The 21,293-nt window shown below is 29.7% G+C and overlaps 2 protein-coding genes across 3 annotated transcripts; both read left to right on the top strand.

Annotated features, from left to right (window-relative positions):
• Positions 1 to 16,892: 16,892 nt before the first annotated feature.
• Positions 16,893 to 19,006, top strand: LOC110612361. Of its 2 annotated transcripts, none has more exons than XM_021753128.2 (4): positions 16,893 to 16,996; positions 17,311 to 17,446; positions 17,716 to 18,315; positions 18,398 to 19,006. In XM_021753128.2, the coding sequence occupies exons 3-4, from the start codon at positions 17,757 to 17,759 to the stop codon at positions 18,778 to 18,780; spliced, it is 942 nt and encodes a 313-aa protein (XP_021608820.1). In that variant the 5' UTR covers positions 16,893 to 16,996; positions 17,311 to 17,446; positions 17,716 to 17,756; the 3' UTR covers positions 18,781 to 19,006. The 2 variants fall into 2 exon arrangements, with proteins under 2 accessions (XP_021608820.1, XP_021608821.1); XM_021753129.2 differs by having other exon boundaries at positions 16,979 to 17,119.
• A 774-nt stretch (positions 19,007 to 19,780) lies between these two features.
• LOC122723378 lies at positions 19,781 to 21,055 on the top strand. Its single transcript, XM_043955508.1, has one exon. It carries the CDS (start codon positions 19,974 to 19,976, stop codon positions 20,640 to 20,642), a length of 669 nt encoding a protein of 222 aa, XP_043811443.1. The 5' UTR covers positions 19,781 to 19,973; the 3' UTR covers positions 20,643 to 21,055.
• The last annotated feature ends 238 nt before the right edge of the window (positions 21,056 to 21,293 follow it).

Here is a 21,293-nt window from a genome sequence, read left to right as displayed (position 1 = left end):
CATATTATTAGGTGATTTTTCATGTTAACTTGATTTGAAAAGAGTTCAAACCAATTGCCGCAGGATTCCAAGTAAGTGCTAAAATCTAAAATCGTGACATTTAGTATTAGAGCAAGAACGATATTGGGTGAATAGTGTGAAAGCATAACAAAGTTTGGCACACGCATTGATGCCCTTGAGAGAAGGGTTGGGAACCCGGCTGCCCTGTTGAATGTCTATGCTACTCAAGAGTGGATAGTGTTGGAGATTGATTCTGTTAATGAGCGCCTTGAGGCACTAAAGAAGGAAAATGAACGTTTGTTGCAGATGATAGCCAAATTATCTACAGATTGAGGCCACCCAAAAACTCTTTTATGCGAATGATACTCGGTGGGGTGACCTTTGAGTCTAAAATGATGGAATGGGAGGTAATGGCCTATCAATTGAAAGGCTACAAGGAGTAATAGCACGAATAATTGTGAAGCAGAGAAGACAAAAGCGTAAGCATTCTGGCTATAGTAGCCATATCAACTAAAGGTGTTGCACGCTCCACTAGGGATATTATTTGGAGAGAGGTAATGACCTATTTTTGCATACTCCATTTGATTTGTCTTTTGGAGAGAGGGTAATGACTAGGCACTACATACTCCTTTTTAGTGACCTTTGGAGAGAGAGTAATGATTTCATGGTATAGTGATAAGAGTGAGGATGAGCCAATAGAGCTTGAGGCCATCTGAGAATCCCAAGATCATTTCACTCAAAATTGAGGCAAAAGGTCTCCTGAGACAGAATTGAGGCAAAGGCCTCTCATCTATTTTTGGAGGAATGGTGCAAAAATGTTAAATATAATATAGGGGAGACTATGAACAGTACTTCGAAAGTAAATCGGAGAAGCAATTATCAATGGTATGAATTACAAGCTAATGCCTATGAAGTAGGTAATGGTGGAATCCCAAAACCTCAATCCTTGTCGTGGGATAGAGGTAAATAATTTTCTTTTCAATATGAACTTATTTATTAATAATATTGAGAATTGTGACTGTGCAGACATATAGAGAATAATATTTATGTAGTCAAACTGTAAAGCTAAATCTATTCGAAAAATGGAAGTGTAAAATTCTGTGGATAGAAAATGTTCACACGTTACATGAGAAAAGGGTGATATGAAATGGTAAGCTTCAATTTTACTATAAAAATATAGCATTTGTTATTCAAGAGAATTGGTAAACTCCAACAATATATTTATAAGAAAAGTCCATAAAATAATTTTTCAACATCTATGGTTGACACAAAAGAATGTGGCATTTGACGTTTAATAGAGTAAGCGGATTGTGACAATAAATTTAAGAGATATGACTGAGCTTAAAACCTTCATGAAGAAGGTTGAAAACTGGAGGAATATGGTGTAGAGCAAGGGGATGACCAAGATTGAGTTGGTTATATTATCAAGGAGTTAAAAGAGATGTTCAACTCTCAGTATCCGATTGATAGCCGCCCAAGAAGATGGGCCAAAGCAGTAAATGGGGGAGTGATTCGACATAGAAGTGGCACAATTAAGTATTATGAAGTGTTCTTTGTGAAGAAAGCCACATTTTGCTATAAATTGCTTGTGCGAAAATGCTTCGAAACCCTTAAAGGACCTTGTGAGGAAACTTGAGTAAGGGAGGGAACATACACTATAAATTACCAAGTTGTCAACTCTAGGTTTTCATGCTTTCTTGTTCCTCCTGTCCAAGGTAGTGTTGTATGTGTGAAGAGATCAAGCACGATGGAAATATATATACATATGTATATATATATATATATAAAGAGAGAGAGAGAGAGAAAAAGAGAGAGTTGTATCAAATAGGGACATGGGATGGAGAAGGAGATCTTTAAAATCTCCTTGAGAACTCTAAGACAAGAAATGAGAATCGAAGCTAGTATAGAACAACATATCATTGCACATTGTCGTGTATATCAGAGTTAATGCTATATAGCGGACACAAATACAAGATTCGTGGACTGTTTACACAATTGTTACAATCACGACTAAAACTAAAGTGGATGATATGAGGAAATAGATATAAAACAGACAACTTTAGTGCATAGACTAATGTGAGTATGTCCTTTGATGAACTCGCTCAATCGAAGACATCGGAAGGCAAGGTGGATTTCATGATTTCTCCTTTTAGTAAACCTGAGATGTCAATAGATGTGGTGATACGGATCCAATAGGATAAATTTCTAACAATGGTGTGGAGCAAACTTATATCATTCAAATGGATCTAAAAAGAGTTCAAAATCATATTAATATGATCCATATATATTTGGGGCGTGCTTCAACTCATATGGGGCAAATTTGATGCAACATTTGCAATCATAAGCTTAGGGAGCCTAATCAAACCTATAGAGCCTAATCAAACCTATGGGCTAAAACTACACAAAGGGAAGCCTAAAGTGAAGATCAAGAAAAGCTTTTGCGAAGATTCAACTTTGTTATGATGGGCTTACTATATTTTATTATTTAAACACTTGTTTTATTTTAACTTTGTTTGGGCTTGTATTTTGACCATATTTTATCTTTTAAGTTTTAGAGTGTTGGGCCATATTTTGAGCTTATGTTTTAATACTTATGTATTTGATGTGTTATTTTAGCGTGTGATTGGGCTTGAGTCTTGTGTGCAGTTCGGCTAAACCTAAAAAGAGTGTCTTAGGGTTTTTATTTTCTCTCCTTACTATATAAGGATAAAAAACACTTGTAAGATGTAATTTTGAATCTAAATTTTCAGAATCCTTTTCATGCCTTTGGTGTATATTGCTTTGAGTGAGAGTGAGGATTTACTTTCATCAATTGCACTAAGAATCTTGGCTAACTTATCAACTATTTGTTGTGGCGTTTGTCGAATTCTCATCTAAATCTTTCGATCATTGGTGTTTCAGCTTCTCTAAGTGTGGGGTACCATAGGAGGTGGGTTTATCAAATCTTTAGATTTCATATCTATTTGTGCGTATGGGTTTAAGACTTGTACCATAGGGTTCCGCGTCAGTTGGTATCAGAGTCAAAGTGAGGTAAATTCTGATTTATCTTAGGATCTAGGGTTTTTTAGTTTTCCTTTTCTTCCTTGTTGATTTCGGTGAAAGCTTGTTTGTCCATGGCTGCACCTTCTTGATTATTAATCATCACATAATCTCTTTTGGAAGAAACATTCCAAATCCAAAAACAAAAAAAATAAAAATCGCTTTTGCCTTATTTATCTTAATCTGGCCGAAATTGTGATTTGCTTCCTTTTTCATGTGTATTGCCTTAACTATCTCAATTGATGGCTGTAATTTATAGGAATCAATTTTGAATTTTGAATTGAGTTGAATCCAGATTAAGAGACAAAAGATATTCTGCCTATTTCCTAAAATGCACATTTAAGGCAATTGCATCTAAATTGATTTGATGTCAAATCCTTCTTTTAATACCAGAATTTTTGTCCATGATGCTGAACTGAGTGAAATTTATTTTTTTTTCTGATTCTATTTGTAGTGTTTTGATACTTGCCTTTCTAGGTAGATTTAAATAGATCCATATTTAATTTGCGTTGAAGTGAATTAAATTCAAACTTTTGTCCAAATTCATTTTTATTTGAATTCTAAGTTTCTTTTTTAGTTTAAGCTTGCTTTTACTTCCTTGACATTGCTGGAGTACTGTTTGTTTGTGTCTATACTCTAAGTGATATTTTTCCAGTAACACAAAACCTAGTTCATGTGTTACTTTTCAAGTTGTCAGTGTCTTCTTTCAAGTTGTCAGTGTCTTCTTTCTAGTTTTTAGACGCTTTCTTCTTTTTTTAGGTTTTCTTATTTGTTTCATTAAACGTACCTTGTGGTTGGTTTGTTGACTTTAGTTTCTGAAGTGCAATTGAAGAATCAGCAAAAGAGTGGTAAAGTGCAAACACTTAAGTGCTTTTATTTTCGACACCATATTTGCTAGTTCTCTTTATTCTTTATTGATTTAAGGTAGAATGAGTGAATATAAAAATGTGGTGGATAGTGATAATGAAAGTGAATGGGACATGGCTAGTGATTATAAACTCTTTAAAAAGTCAGTTAGTAGTGAGTTTAGAAGGATTTATAAGACTCTTGAGAGGTCGACTGAAACTATGAAGAGTTTGAATGTCTCACAAGCTTCCACTTCTACAAGAATACCTCAAAGAACTCTTAATTGCAATAATAACTGTGATGATTCGGATGTGTTTGTTGATAATGTGTTGCTTGCCGAACATGGTGAGATGCTTGTTGTTGAATATGCAGGTTAAGGAAGAAAGCCTAGAACAACGAGAAAATATATTTCACACTAGGTGTTTGATTAATGGAAAAGTGTGTACTCTCATTATTGATGGAGGTAGTTGCACAAATGTGGCTAGTGTATATATGGTGGAGAAATTGGGCTTGGCTTCTATTAAACACCCTAAGCCATACAGATTGCAATGGTTGAATGATTGTGGTGAGGTTAGGGTTACACGCCAGATGGTTATACCATTTTCTATTGGTAGGTACAAGGATGCGATCTTGTGTGATGTGGTACCTGTGCAGGCAAGCCATATGTTATTGGGTAGGCCTTGACAATATGATAGAAAGGTGCAACATGATGGATTCAATAACAAGTACTCCTTCACTCATGAAAGACAGAAGGTTATACTCGCTCCTTTATCACCTCAAGAGGTATATGCTGATCAAATACAGATGCTGGAGAGGGAGAGGGAGGCTTCGGCCTTGGCCACAAAGGGGAGTGAGAGCTTGAGTTTTGCAGAAAAAATGAGAGAAAAGAGTGAGTTTGAGGGTAAAGAGGCTGGAAAAGAATCAAGACTAGTTCAAAGAGGGAAGATGGAGAAAGAAAAGGAAAAAGAAGAGGCTAAAGTTCAAATCTCAACTTCCATAGAGATTGAAATTAAAGAGGAAGTTGTAATGCATGAATCTAATGTAGTTGTTGTTAAAAATTCCATCAATGAGCTTATAGAAGAGGTTGTGAATGAAGGTGGATATAGGGAGCACGTGATTGATGAGGTGGAGGAGGCGAATGAGATTGCTTTGGAAGTTGTAGAGGAGAATGGGTCATATCCACAGGATCTTTCTATGACTAATATTTTTATGCCTAGTTCATTTGCTCTTGATGTGCAGGTTGTTGATGAAAACATCCATGACGAAAATTTTATGCTATTTCTACCTATTCAAGAGGAGGTCTTTGAAGATACATGGGTTCCTAAAACTTTTCTTCTTGACATAAATATCAGCAAGATTAGAGGACAAATCTTTTCTAAAGAAGGAGGGAATGATACGGATCCAATATGAAAAATTTCTAACAATGGTATAGAGTAAACTTATATCATTTAAATGGATCTAAAAGGAGTTCAAAATCATATTCATATGATCCATATATATTTGGGACGTGCTTCAACTCATATGGGGCAAATTTGATGCAATACTTGCAATCATAGGCTTAGGGAGCCTAATCAAACCTATGGGTTAAAACTACACAAAGAGAAGCCTAAAGTGAAGATCAAAAAAGGCTTTTGTGAAGATTGAGCTTTGTTATGATAGGCTTATTATATTTTATTATTTAAATACTTATTTTATTTTAGCTTTGTTTGGGCTTGTATTCTGGCCATATTTTATCTTTTAAGTTTTAGAATGTTGGGCTATGTTTTGGGCTTATATTTTAATACTTATGTATTTAATGTATTATTTTAGCGTGTGATTGGGCTTGGGTCTTGTGTGTAGTTCAACCAGACCTAAAAAGAGTGTCTTAGGATTTTTGTTTTGTCTCCTTGCTATATAAGGATAAGAAACACTTGTAAGAGGTAGTTTTGAATTTAAATTTTCAGAATTCTTTTTATGCCTTTGGCATGTATTGCTTTGAGTGAGAGTGAGAATTTACTTTCATCAATTGCACCAAGAATATTGGCTAACTTATCAACTATTCGTTGTGGTGTTTGTCGGATTCTCATCTAAATCCTTTGATCATTGGTGTTTCAACTTCTCTAAGTGTGGAGTGCCATAGGAAGTGGGTTTATCAAATCTTTGGATTCAATATCTATTTGTGCGTGTGGGTTTGAGCCTTATGTCATAGGGTTCCGCGTCATGTGGGATCTCCCAGAACGACACGAGTTATCTCTGTTTCAACCAATAGTGGTTCCTTAATAAAGGAGAGGTAGTTGGGAGTAGTGAAGAAGAAACTAGTGTTATCTAACTCAAGGTGGTACAGGAGTAAACTCAACATAAATGGCATTCGACAGAGTATTGTCTATCCGTGCATAGGTGAAAAAATAATAATAATAAATGTGGTAATTATGAGAAACAAGTAAATTGGTTATCAACTGTTATGATTTTTCTTTTGTGAATTACTTGATCCTGATGTATAACTAGTGAGCAAGTTGTTGCTTTTATAATTCTTATTGTACTGTGTAGCATTGTTAATGCAGAAGAAAAGTTTTAAAAAGACTCATATTAACCACTGTTATGGATGAGATGATGATAGTTTAAAGGTGACAGTTATCTTATCTCTCAAACATATCCCTTACAAGAATACAGAGAACGAGCACCTGAATAGAAATGAGTGTATCCTAAAGTATAAAAGAAAAAAAATGAGACTGAGTTTCGCAATGATAAAAATGAGTAAAAAAAAAGAATAAGTGGAAGTCCAAAGGGCAGAGATTAGGAAGAGAATGATGTTATTGGTCGTGCTTAAATCAACTTATAGTGATAGATAACCGAATAAAAGAATAATTCAAAAAAGATTAGAGGGGATAGAAAAAGAAAACAACAATTACAGGAGTATCAAACAATATGTGATAGTGCCAACCAACCATGATTGTTGAGCACATGCTCATTCTCTTTGAAGTAAGTAAACATTTTGACAGTGCAACTAAGAGAAATGTAGAGTAATATTGGCGCGGGAGCTATATCAAATAGGGGAGAGCATAAATCGGTTTGAACCGAAAAATCAAATCGAACCGATCAATTTCAGTTTAATGGTTCGGTTAATTGAAATATTCAGTTCGGTTCGGTTAGTATTTTTCAGCTTATTCAATTTTTGATTCGGTTCGGTTTAAACGTGTTAAATAACCGACAAACCAAATAACCGATTTTATACATACTTTTAATATGTAAAACATTGATTTTATACATATTTTTAAATTTTACATGAATTTATATGAATTTTTTAAGTATTATCATTATGTATTTAGATAATATTTATTGGTAAATTTATGTGAAATATTTATTAAATTATTCTACTGAAATTAAAAGCAGCAAATTAAAAAAATTTATAGATTTCGATTTGAAGTAACCGAACCGAATCAATTTTTATCAGTTCAATTTGGTTCGGTTATATTTTTATAATCGATTTTTTCAATTTTTAATATTTTTATAATTCGATTTTCGGTTTTTTTGGTTCAGTTCGGAACCGAACCGACCGATTACACAGTCCTAATATCAAATGCCATTGGGAGCAACAATGTTGTGAAAGCAAACAATTCACTCATCCTATAACAAAAGGAGGAAGAAGATAAGAGAAAACTGACAAAAATGAGAACCATTGAACCGGTCAAAAGAGTGTGGTGCTCAAGATAGTGATGAGAGATTGAGATCCTCAATGATAATTCACTACGAAAGAAGGATATTTAATGAAAGGGAACCCTCTCGCATCAAATGAGTATAATGTTTCTCGTCTTTCCTGATATATTTCTTTATCTTTATTTATTTATTTGTTCATTTAATCCAAGATATTTTGTATATTGTTGAGTTAGGTTTCTCTTGATGTTGGACTTGACAAATTTGTGCTAACAGATATTGGAACATATAGTGTATAACTTTTTTGAGAAGGAATTAGAGAATAATGTATATTATTAAAAGACAAGTTTAGTCCTACTTGTATGGTTGAGTAGGAAAGAGATCTTATGGCCAAGATAGGTCAAGAAGTACATGTTGCTTGAAGCAAGTTGATGAAGCAAGTCGACGTTGTGAGTACAATGAAAGCGGCATAATAAAGGGAGTATCTTCTAGTAATTTCATAGTGTTGAGTCATAATGATGGTATTAATTACTTCATGTATAGTCAATCTTAATAGTTGTTTTGAATATATTTCTGTTGCTCATAGGGTTCAATAAGAGAATGCCACATGTCAGCTATCTTGGATATCTTATATGTAATATATGTCTTTTTGTAGACATTTTGGTACACTACATTCTTAGGTAGAGAAAAAAAATAAAGTGTACAGAATGCTAGAGCTTACGAAGGGGGAGAATTGTAAGACGTACAAAAGAGGAAGAGAGTGCTAAGTGAGTTCTTTTGAAAGTGGGGACACCGTTTTCATAGGAGGATTCGTCGAGTTTCACTACAAGTGGAATAGGGTTGCATTGTGTTGAGGAGATAGGTAAAGACAGTTTAAGTCTTAGTGGTCAAGTGCTATTGACACACCTATTGATTCATATTGTATTGCATTCTAGATGACTTGCTATATTAACAATTATTTGAATTTAACATGGTTAATACTAACTTTTCTTATGAGACTATTACAGGTTAATCATGATATCATATGTGGCATGAGTTTATGCAGGTTGATAGATTTACTGTATAATTGGGTTGTGCTTTTGAGGCAAAGAGTAAGGTCAATATTTAAAGACAAGTAATGGCGAGACGAGTTAAGGAGAAAAGGACCAGCTATCAACGAGTTCAGGCATTAAGTTCGTACAGAGGAGTAAAGTACCAACTTCCTGCAATATTTGCAGTAGATTAAGGAATCATGGTCAGAACTTTTACCAATCGAGAACAGAGCTTTCGTAGTTTTATCATTATTAAGAACTAGCAGCTCACATAGATTAATCGGGGGAGACAACAATAGTTGAATGAGTTCATACCAAAGATTAAGACTGTCCAACAATCTAATCAAGCAGGATTGCGAGCAAGTCTAAAAGCATCAAACTCGAAGATTGAAGAACCCTAACAAGCTCAAATGACAAGGATATCGACCGTTTAAGTGGGCAAATATCAAGGTCATAGAGTTTTTCACGGACTAAAATTACAATTTTCCAATGTTAAAATTTTCAAAAAACAATATTGGGATAAATTAATATAAATTAGTAAGAAGTTAAGGATCAAGACAATTTGTTATAATTCATTTTCATATATTTATTTTGGAAAGTGTGTCATATAAGACATGTTGATGTTTCTTCCTGCTATAAGCCTAGTTGTTTGTAAGACTATTTAGGGGGAATGACTAGTTGGTCACTAAAAAGGATTGAGCCAATTGGCTACTGTAGGCCTACAGAGTTCCTGAGTTGTGTCTTTACTCTTTATAGACCATCTTCCAATTTACAAGGGAGATGAGGATTATTGTAACGATTGTATTGATGATAATGTATAATTACTATTTTGTCCTCAGAATAAAATATACTGTCTGTTCATGAATTCTCACGTCCAATTGTTTCTCTGCTGGCTCTTGTGAGGTTTATGAGTGTATATTGCTTGTTAGCTTGCTGTTTGCTTATATAATCTTGGCTAATATGATTACTTATTATTATAGATTATTAGGTGATTTATTAAACTGATTTGGTTTGAAAATAGTTCAAAACAAGTACCACACGATTCCAAATAAGTACTAAAATCTAAAACCATAACAAGTCAGCATGCTATTATGTTGAGCTCTTTTGCTCTTTGGGGCAGAGTGTACTTTTGAACGCTCTTGAAGTTATGGCAGTGAAGTTGAGTTTGTTTGATGGACTGTTGGTGCCTAGGGTTTGTTTTTCTAGCACACTCAAGTGTTTGAGCTTCCATCTTCCCTGCTGTTTGAATCTGGAATCGGTGATGGTAGTGAAATAAAAAAATTTTTATTTTTCGTCATCATTGATGGATTTGAAAGGTTTTAATAAACTTCTATTATTATGCTTTATAAAACTTATCTTCTACCATTTTTTGTGTTTGATACTCATCTCCAATGTGCAAGTACTTTTTTATAACTTAGGCATATTCTGTGAAAAAAGAATTTAGAAAAACATTGTTTGTATTCCTTTTTTAGCATTTGAAGCATTAAAATTTTGTCCGTATAAAATATTTGTGATAAAAAAATGCTTTTTAAAAAAAAAAAGACTTAATTTAAAAAAAAAGATTATCACTATATTTTACATTTAAAAATAATTTTAATCAAATTAAACAAAAACAACCGGAAATTTAGTTTTGAAAATCCTCATTTCTCAACACTTAAATTACGTGTAATTTTTTTTATAAATTATTTTATTTTATTTTCTATTCTATGAATCTAATTCATTAATTAAATTAATGTATCATTGTTTGAAAAATCCCTAATTATTTTAAAATTAACCATGCACGTAGTTTTTTTTTTTCAAGAAAACAACAGGAGCCAGCTATGGAACTCAGAGACTTTTGGTTCATATACCATAAGTAGTCAATGTTGGGTTTGATATGTTGATTTCTAGATGATTACTATTGGATGATTAGATTAGGTTGATCTTAGCTTAATTAGGATAATTTTCTATATGTTATTACATATTCCAAGTGCTCCTCTTCTCCATTCTTGGTTATGAATAATGCTTCACGACTCTTGGAATTTTGTCTTATTCTTTAGTCTTGCTATAAAATTATTTATTTATTATTGGACCATTCATTTAAAATAGCTTTACATATATTTGTATGTTACGCCAAAATCCCGAAAATATACTGGTATTGATGATCACTGGACTTCTCCACCCCATTATGAGACCGGACCGATAGTAGCAGTCCACAACCAGGAGACTTCTAAGCTCTCGAGTAAACCGGGCTCAACCCGTTCATCATTCAGACTGGACTCCTATTTAAGTCATTTAATCAGACCGGCCCAGCCCAATTCAGCCTTAAAGCCAGACCTTCCTGGGTTCTGGTCTTTTTTTCTCAAACCCGGGCACAGGAAGAAATGATTGCTAATCCAGTCATTTCGTAGCCTTGTCCACTCACGCACCGAAGGGAATTAAATATTTGCCTGATACAGGCATGGTCCTGAGGTCATCTATACGTACGAACCTGCAACAAGGAGTAGGGGTCCTGTAGCGTAATGACCATCTCACGTGAGAAAAGGAAAGAGTATAGAAGGAAGGAGATACCCTCATAAAAGGAAGGAGATACCCTCCTCTAGACTAAGTTTTTTTAAGTTTATAAACCCATTGTAAAACTCTATTTTCTGGATTTCAGATCATCAGATATAATATAATTAATGGATATATTTTTTATTTTTAAAATTAAATATTTTAATTTTTAAATTTAATAATTTACAGAATCTTATGAAATTTCTTTTCCAATTAGTAATTATAATTTATTTATAAATTAATTATGTCAAAAAATAAATACTCTCTCTTCATATAACCATATAATATTTTCTTTTTTTTTTGGATAGAGAAAATATTTTTTTATTAATTTGATAATTTTTTATAAAGTAAGAATAAATGTTTATAAAAATGGTCCCATCATATAATAATTAAATTACCTCCACGCGTTAACCTGCTTTTTTATGATATAAATTAAAGATAAAGCAAAATCAACGGCTACAAGACTGGTAGTAATATGTCCATCTAGGAATCCATGCATTATTAATTTTGGACATCTATAATTAGCTTTGCTGCTTTTTCATTACATGGTGTCAACTTGTTCCGAGTCATCAATAGTGATGTAAATATTAATTTATTATTATTACTGCTACTCCTTTGCCAAATTAAATTTTTATTTTCTCCATTATAAATATAATTTAATTTAGCGCTCATAATTTTCATCTAAATAAATTTAAAAAATTTCAAATTTTACTCTCTTAATTTTTAATTTTCAATTTTTAATTAAAAAAAATATAATTAAATTTAAAATAGTTTTAAAATAATTTTACTTTTAACCTCAAATGGATGGCTTTCTAAAAATTTTACTTTTAATAAATAATTTAATCCTCAAAATTTCTTAATTAAATTACTCTCGATCAAGCTAAGGGTGCCGTGCAGACTCAAGCCACCTTTTCTGACAATACGCGTCAGAAAAGAGACCTAGTATGAGCCTTAGGTGCTTTAAAGCTGTGAAGTCTCCGCTTCCATTTTAATTATATTTCTATATATATAAATTATTTTTTTTTTTGAAAAACAAAAGAGAAACTTTGATTCAACTGAAACCTAGGATGTCTATTTTAATATTATTAAATTAAAAACTAATGTAAAGTTTAGTAATAATATTAAACTCAGATTCTTCATAAAACCAATGAAAGCAAGGCATATTTTGTATTTATTTATTTGTTATTATAATATAATATACATTTTTTAATATACATTTTTTAAAAACAAAATAGGTCGTGGTTTTTCATTTAAAATTTCTTTTTTAGATAGTAAACTTAATATGAATTATTCATATCAAAATTAATAAAATCACATCAATTAAAATTAAAATATTGTTAATACAAGAGGTCATTGTTAATTATCAGTAACATGCATATACTAAATTAAAATGATGTTAATGTGACGAAACAAATTTGTGCGGCGATTAGTTAATTTATATAAAAATATAAAATAATTAACGCTTATATCAGTCAATTTAACGTTCAATAAACCTAAAAAAAATAATAAATATAATAAAATGTTTTGAATTTAAAAATAATTATATAAAAATACGTGTTTTGAATTTTGTGATTATTAACTTTTTTTACTGTAACAATATAGAGTTTATTATTATATATCTTGAAAATTCAACTAACAATCGATCGGTACATAAATAATTCTACGATTATAAGTATCATAAGATTTTATAAATTATATTTTCAATAGTAATATTCTGTGAAAACTTGTTTTATAATTGAAAGAGCGATCTTTTGATAGAGAACTAAAATCTATTGTCTTTGAATCATCTTTTGTATCCGTAGTCCGATTGTTGTTCCGTAATACTATTTTTAAATATTAATTTATATATTATTTTAAATGATTATTTATTATATCATATATATAAAATTAAAATATTAAAATAGAAGGATGCAAAGGTGTGAACATACCGCGTTCTTCTTTTTCATTTTGCTTTTTCTTATATATATATATATATATATATATATATGATTTAACTTTTGCTACGACACTTTTCTTATCATTAGGAATTAAAATGAATTGCTGGTCAAAAAGGAATGAGAATGGGTTGGGTTTTTACATCTATTAATTCAATTAAACTCTATTAAAATAATTTTTTATTATTAATAATAGTGAGAAAAGTTTAGAGCAAAAAGTATATTTTGCATTTTAAAATATTAGATAATAATCATAAAAATTCTTTAACTTTTTTAGGTTGAAATGGTCATTCAACTAGTTAAATAAGCTAAAATAAATCTTTTAAATTTTTAAAGTAAACTAAATACCTCACTTGGTAGACATATGTGCCATTCAAGTTAATTTATGTATTTGATTTGTAATATTATAATAAATATTTTATGTATTTTATAATAAATGAATAATTTTTCTTTATTAAGTATTTTATTAATAAATTAATTCATAATATAAATTCATAAATATTATCGAAAAGAATGTTAATTATAAAATAACGAGTTAAAATATAAACAAAAATATGTGAATTTAAAATACAAGTTTATTTTTATGTTTTAAAATGTTGATGGAGTCATATATCATTCAAAATTTAAAAATTTTACTTAATTTATTTTTAATAATTAAAAAGTTTATTTAAATGAAAGATTAAAGACTTATATAATTATTAGCATGTAATTTAGAAGTCAAAATAAGTACTTTTTTAAAAGACAACAACTTGGAGAAAGCCACGTGGCAGTGTTAAAACTATAGACTCTGTAACGGTAAAATTCAGAGTGGAGGTGTGAAATGAAGATAGAATGATAAAGACTTGTATTAATTTCAATTAGCACTTCATGTACGGCTTTCAATTATCTTCCATCCCCTTGATTTGCGGAGTCCACTCCACTTTCTATTCTATGCCTTCAAATTTTGTTTCATCCTTTTGTTAATTATTCTTTTATTAGGCTATTAAATAAAAAAAATTTTAAATGGTTGCGTATAATTTATATTTATATATAATATTTTAAATTTTAAATAATAAAATAAAATAAAATAAAATTATTATAATTATAATTAAAAAATTAAATTGAATTTTAAAAAATTAATAATAAATTATAATATAATCTCTAAAATTTTATTTGACTATAAAATAATATTTAAATACATATTTTTATTAATTCTATTATTTACTCCATATTTTTATTTTTATATAATATTATAAATTATTAATAAAAACTTAAAATATAGAGAAAAAAAATAAAATTTTACAATTTAAAACATATAGTATTTTATTTTATTTAAAATATTATTAATAAAAAGTAAAATTTTTTAAATATAAATAATATAAATATAATTTATAATATTAAATATAAATATTCAATAAAATAATTTAATATATATTATTCATATGTAATATTTTACAAAATATACATTTATTTAATATTTCATTTATAAATATAATATATATTTTATTAATAATATAAAATTTTAAATAATATATTATAATTTATTATTAATTATTTTAAATTTAATTTAATTTTTTAAATATAATCATGATAAATTCAAAATAAAAATATTTAGTTTTATCATATAAAGTTTAAGCTGTTAAATATAAATGTGAATTATCGTAATATTTAGATTGTTTTATTTAATATTATTTTTTATTAATACTTAAATTCAATACTAAAATTTTCTTTATTTTATGGAAAATATTTTAAAAATATATTTTTTATATTTTATAACAAATGAGACACTTATAAATTTAGTTAATAAAAAAAATTTTCACCATTAATAGAAAAATTAAATTATTTTTTATATTTTAAATATTTTATTTGAAATCTCTTTATATAAATTTATTAAAATATTTTATTTTTTAAATTAAAATTAAACAATAAAAAATAAATTATATCGGTAGAAAATATTTTTTAAATATAAATTATTTTATATAAATAAATAAAACTTTAAATTAAATTGAAATAATTAAAAAAATTATTTTATAAAAAAAATATTTTAAAAATATAAATTATATTTTGCAAATAAATAGAGTATAAGTCTCGATTTATTTCTTAAAAGTAACTTATAATTAGAAATCGGACGAAAATGTTAACTTATTTTTTATTATTTAGTTTTAATTTAAAAAATAAAATATATTAAAAATTTTTATATATAAATTCTAATAAGATTTTCAAATTATATAAAATATTTTTTAAAAAAAATATATTTTTCATGTAGCGAATTGTAAATTTTATCAATCTACATTTTTATTTAAAAAAAATTTCAAAATAATTACATTTTAATATTTTTAAAATATTAATAAATTTATTGTTGATATAACCAACAATAAAACACATACATATACATAAAAAAGTATATATACATATAAATGAAGTATTATATAATATAAAATTTTTTATTTAACTTTTTTGGATTGCAGAATATATTTTGTGATTTTGTATTGTTAACATTTTAATAATTAAACCCCAAACATCACTAGGGAAATTTTTTTAAAAAATTATAATATATATTTTTATTTCTAAATTTTATTAAAAAAAGTTCAGTTAAAAAATAATTAGTTAATTTTTAAAATTTTTAAAAAATTGTGTAATTAATTTTTTTATATAAAAAATATTTCCAATTCTTTTATAATATTTAACAGTGATAAGAATACTAATTAGTTAAATTTTTAAAATGTTAAAAATATTTTAATATATTTTTCAAATTATAAGAACTAAATAATAATTTTTTTATTTATAATATAATTTTTAAAATTTAATAAATTCTTTTACTATTTTATTAAAAAAATTTTATTTTTAAAATTTTATAATATTAATAAAATAATAATTCTATTAAAATTTATTATTAGATTATAATAATTTATTTATTTTAATTAAATTGACTTTTTAATTAATAGTTAATTAATTATTTAATAAAATAAAAAATTATAAATCAAACTACTTATTATTAAAAAATAAAAATAAAATATTGCGTTTTGTTAAATTTCAAGTTACCCTATTAAATTTCAAAATACAGTACAGTAGGTCTATTTTGTTTTGAGTGTTGTATCCCACAGTTGATTTGAAATTCTTTGATAGTGCTCCTTCTTCATCTTTCTCTCTCTCTATTTTATTTTATTTTATTTTTTAATTACAACTGGAAAGCACAATTCTATTATTAATTCCCTGCAGCCAACATTATCCGTTTCTGTTTGAGTTTTTTCCAGTAAAAATAATACAAACAAATTGAAGGTTTTAATCTTTAGAAAAATAAAGCAAATATTATTTAATGATTTAACTAAATTTAAAATATATTTATAATATAAAATTAATAATTAAGGAAAAAAATAATAAATGACTATTAATAACATAATAAATGAAAAATATATGAAATTGGAATATTTATTTTAAGAATAAAATTAAAAATGAAAACCATGCAAATAACACTTCTTTTCCTCTAAAAATAGGAGTAAATGTTAGATGCACATTATAATTAATTATTTTTAATAGCATTTAAAAAATATATATTTATTTTTAAAGTGAAATATTTATTTTGATAATTTACTATGCTTTTCTATATATATTAATAAAAATAAATTTTTTATTAACTTTTTAATTATATTTATATTAAATTTTACTAAATATTTAAAGTTATTTTGAGAGTTTTTAAAAAAATAAAATTATAATAAATAATTTATATATAATTATAGTAAAAAAATAATTTTAAAATAATTAAATAAAAAATCTAAAATGAAAGAGAGTACTAAAGTTATTCTATTTTTACATCAATTCAATATTATAATTAATTTTCCTATAATTAAAATTTTTTAGTAAGGAATCACAATGCTAATTTTATTCCCATTTTGCCCCTTCCACTGAAGCCAATACATACAGCACAACCGCGCACGCTAATCATTCTCTTTCCTCTCTCTCTCTCTCTCTCTCAAAAAGTCCGTACACATCTACCATTTGAAACCAGTGAGAAATTTTTCTTTTTCTTGTTTTTATACTTAAGAAAAGGGGCTCGAATTTCAATCCCTTCCTTTCCCTTTTAAAGCTGGGTAGCACAAAACGACGAATCCAGAAACGCGTTTAATGCTTGTAATAGAAACATAGATGATATATCAATGTTACTTCCATAACAGATTCATTCCATTGATTTTATCTCTATTTTTTGTACTCACTGTTTTGATTCGAAAATAGCTCTGGGGAGGAGATTCTGGTACTGAAGCTCTGATTTTCTGTTACTTTCTTATGATTGATTTCTCTTTTGCCGTTTTGGGATTGAGCAGGAAAATTCTCTGTATCTTCAGTCACTGGATCTGATGGTTTTCCAAGAAAGAAGGCTTTGAGTGTGCCCAAATTGCTGCTCTTTTTACAGCTTCTGGAAAAAAGTAGATATTCTGCTGTTTTTCCCCTTTTTCTTGGGTAAGTAAATTGCTCAACTTAATTTCGGCCAAATAATTATCCATTACATTAATACATTTTCTTGCAGTACTGCTTGGGGAAAAAGAAATTATCAGTTTTGAAATCATTAAATCTCTTCTCAGAGCCCCTAACTTTTAATCAATCCCACTCTCTAATTTCTTTTTAGTTTGCTGTTTTTTTTTTAGCTGATACTTTTTTGTTCTTTATCCTCTCACAAGAATTTTTTTTTTTCCGTTATCAAGTCTAATATGATTCTCTTTAATTTACAGATTGAAAGTGAACAACTTGTAGAAAACGCAGAACCCTGCCAATGTCACTCACTGTGAAACCACATCTCCAGCATTACAAGAACAAAATGGGCAAACCCACAACAACAAGCAAAGACTGGACACAGATCTATGCAATCTATGGCATGGACCAGTGGCAAACCTTGTTCTTCCTCTTGTGTCACGCCATTTTCTTCTCTATCCTATCAATTCTCTTCCTCTTCTACTTCGATCCCGTCTGCAACCTCTTAGAAACCGGTGTTCTTCTTTTCACCACCAGTACCAGCAGCACTAGCGCCGCCCGCTTCGCCGCCGGATTCACTGGCTCAGTGACAGCGTTGTCCGCAGTTTGCCTTTTCTTTGCAGCCGGGAACTTCTTCTACAGCTCGGTGGCGTTGCATCATGACATGGCGCAGAGGATGGTCAGTTATGTGAATGATTGGTCTTCGGTTAAATTGGCTCTTGATATTGGGTGCGGTCGAGGGATTTTGTTGAATACGGTGGCTACCCAGTTGAAGAAAACTGGGAGCTCCGGCCGGGTCGTCGGGTTGGACCGCTCTAAACGGACCACTCTGTCTACTCTCCGAACAGCCAACATAGAAGGTAGTTGTTCATCTTTATTATCAGAATCTTTTTTCTTAATTTATTTAGAAATTGCAATAAATGGATTAATTATGAATTACAGGAGTAGGAGAATATGTTACATGTAGAGAAGGTGATGTGAGGAGTTTACCATTTGTAGACAACTATTTTGATGTGGTGGTATCAGCCGTGTTCGTTCACACAGTAGGAAAAGAGTACGGCCATCGGACGGTGGAGGCAGCGGCGGAGAGAATGAGAGCATTAGGTGAGATGGTTAGGGTATTGAAATCAGGTGGAATCGGAGTGGTTTGGGACATAGTACATGTGCCGGAATACGTCCGACGATTGCAGGAGTTAAAAATGGAAGATATCAGAGTTTCGAAGCGTGTAACAGCCTTCATGGTGAGCAGCCACATTGTATCATTTCGAAAGCCTAATCACCATGTGTGGGGACTAAACGAGGTTAGGCTGGATTGGAGATGCTAATTAATTATTTAAATGCAATAGTTATTAAATTTAGAAAATAAAAAAAAAATAAGAAAAGGGTTAGGAAAATATATATATAAAAATAAATATAAATATAGAAAATTAGATGAAATGATGAGCTTGCTTTCAAAGATTTGGAGAGACGAAGTCGATCCAGATGTCTTGTTGAAGGTGTACATGTAGTTTATGTAATTTATCGTATGAATTACTATCTGGTTATTATTAATATTGTTGATGACTTATGAGAATATTAAAAATTAAAAATTATAAAAAATATTTTCTGTAAAACCTAACATAACAGATTCGTAAGATCTATGGTTGCCCTAATTACAATGACATTAAAAAAAAAAAAACTGGTCCTGAAAAGCTGAATAATAGAAGATGTCAATTTGGAAATTCATGTCATGAGGCAGAAAAAGATGAGAAGAAAGTGATTTATTTTGGTGGGATTCGACTTTGAAAGCTGAGAGATTTTGTTTTTATTTTATTTATTTATTTTCTTTTTTTATTTATAAAAAAAAATATGAGAGAATTGATATTGTGCTAACCGGTAGTTGAGGAGTCAAAATCCTTATCTTTAATAGGAAACCATGTAAGTAATGGTCCTGTCTATTACTCAAAACTAATTGGGCAAAAATTATCCAATACAGTAGAATACCATATGATATAAATGTATTTTAGTAGTATTAAATAATAAAATAATAAATTTTTTAATTTTTTAATTTAAAATATCATATTATTCACACCACATAATAAAAAAATATAAAAATTATAAAATAACATTAATTCATTCATTCACTATTATTTTTTATTATTGATATAATATTTAATAAGTAAAATTAATATTTTAAATTTTATTAAAAATTTAATTAATAGAATAAAAATATATTTATATTCAATTTACTCTTACTTAAAAGGGTAAACTATAATTTAGTCCCTCTGATTTAGTGAAATGTAACCTTTCATCCCTCTGTTTTAAAAAATCATCAATTTAGTCACTGTGATTTTTAAAAACTATGCCATTGGTCCCTCCCGTTAGATTTTCAGTTAAAGTCGCCGTTAGTCTTAGTTAAAAGACTAAAATACCCATTATTAATATCATTCTCTTCTTCTTCTTTACACCCACATCCCAAACTTAGAAATGAGCACTAGCCTGAATGGCAGCTTTAGGCGGAGGAAACTAATCCCTCGAAATGCCGCCACCTACACAACCAAGCACTAGCCTGAATGGTGACCACAGACCATTACGCCCACCGCAGAGTTCAAACACCCACCACCACCATCCTTACTACCCAACGTCGTCGTCTTCCAAGTCAGCCTCCTTGAAAGGCTGCTGCTGCTGCTGTTGTCTCTTCCTTCTCTTCTCCTTCCTTGCTCTCCTTGTTCTCGCTATCTTTCTTATCATTATTCTCACCGTCAAGCCTAAGAAACCTGAGTTCGATCTCCAACAAGTCGGGGTCCAGTACATGGGCATCCCCGCTTCTAATCTCAATTCACTTGACCCGACCATCGGCACAACCACCATGACCACTGGCGCCACCACCACTTCACTCTCTTTAACTATCCACATGCTATTCACTGCCGTTAATCCCAACAAGGTAGGGATCAAGTACAGCGAGTCTAAATTCACTGTCATGTATCATGGGATTCCTTTGGGGAAGGCTTCGGTTCCTGGGTTTTATCAGCAGGCTCATAGCGAGCGGCAGGTGGAAGCCACCATCTCCGTTGATCGCTATAGCTTGATCCAGGCCAATGCTATTGATTTAATCAGGGATGCTTCACTGAATGATAGAGTGGAGCCTCGTGTTCTGGGTGAAGTTGGTGCTAAGATCCGTGTTGTAGACTTCTCACCTGGAGTCTAGGTCAGCCATTAGCCATCCTTCTTCTCTTTTCTATCTTTCAGCATCAGCTTTTCTTTTTTACTTCTAAGATTGGCTTTACCTTGCATTAAATATCCAACATTGCTCATTTCTAATTTTGGCTTATAATTCCTCTTCCCTAAGTTAATTTTGGTTCTAGTTTCTGAAAAATTGGATGTGGGTTCTTTTCTAGGCATGGATTTTTGCTTGCTAACTAAATTTTGGCTTCTGGGTTCTTCTCTACGAATAAGACGTTTGACATTGCTGCTCTTCTTTTGCTTCCTCTGCTGATAATCGGTTCACGTTAAATACTCTGCCTGATTCAACCCAGTTCAAACACCACCGTAAGATTAAAAATAAAAAGTACCTGCAAGTTAATAAGCGGAATATGCAAAACTCAGATCTTCAACACCATAGCAAAAATGTGATGCGTTAAAAATCACAGAATAAAAAGGCAAAAAGAATTTTTTTTTTCTTTCTGGAGAGAGAAAGAAAGAAAATGTACAAAGTCGTGGAAAGTATTGAAGAAGAAACTGATATGGGTATTTTAGTCTTTTAACTAAAATTAACGGTGATTTAACTGAAAATCTAACGGGAGGGACTAATGGCATAGTTTTTAAAAATCACAGTGACTAAATTGAAGGTTTTTTAAAA

Source organism: Manihot esculenta, chromosome 3, assembly GCF_001659605.2.
Source record: "Manihot esculenta cultivar AM560-2 chromosome 3, M.esculenta_v8, whole genome shotgun sequence".
NCBI lineage: Eukaryota > Viridiplantae > Streptophyta > Magnoliopsida > Malpighiales > Euphorbiaceae > Manihot > Manihot esculenta.
Note: the sequence above shows the minus strand (reverse complement) of the source record. Positions and strands in the feature narration are given on the sequence as shown.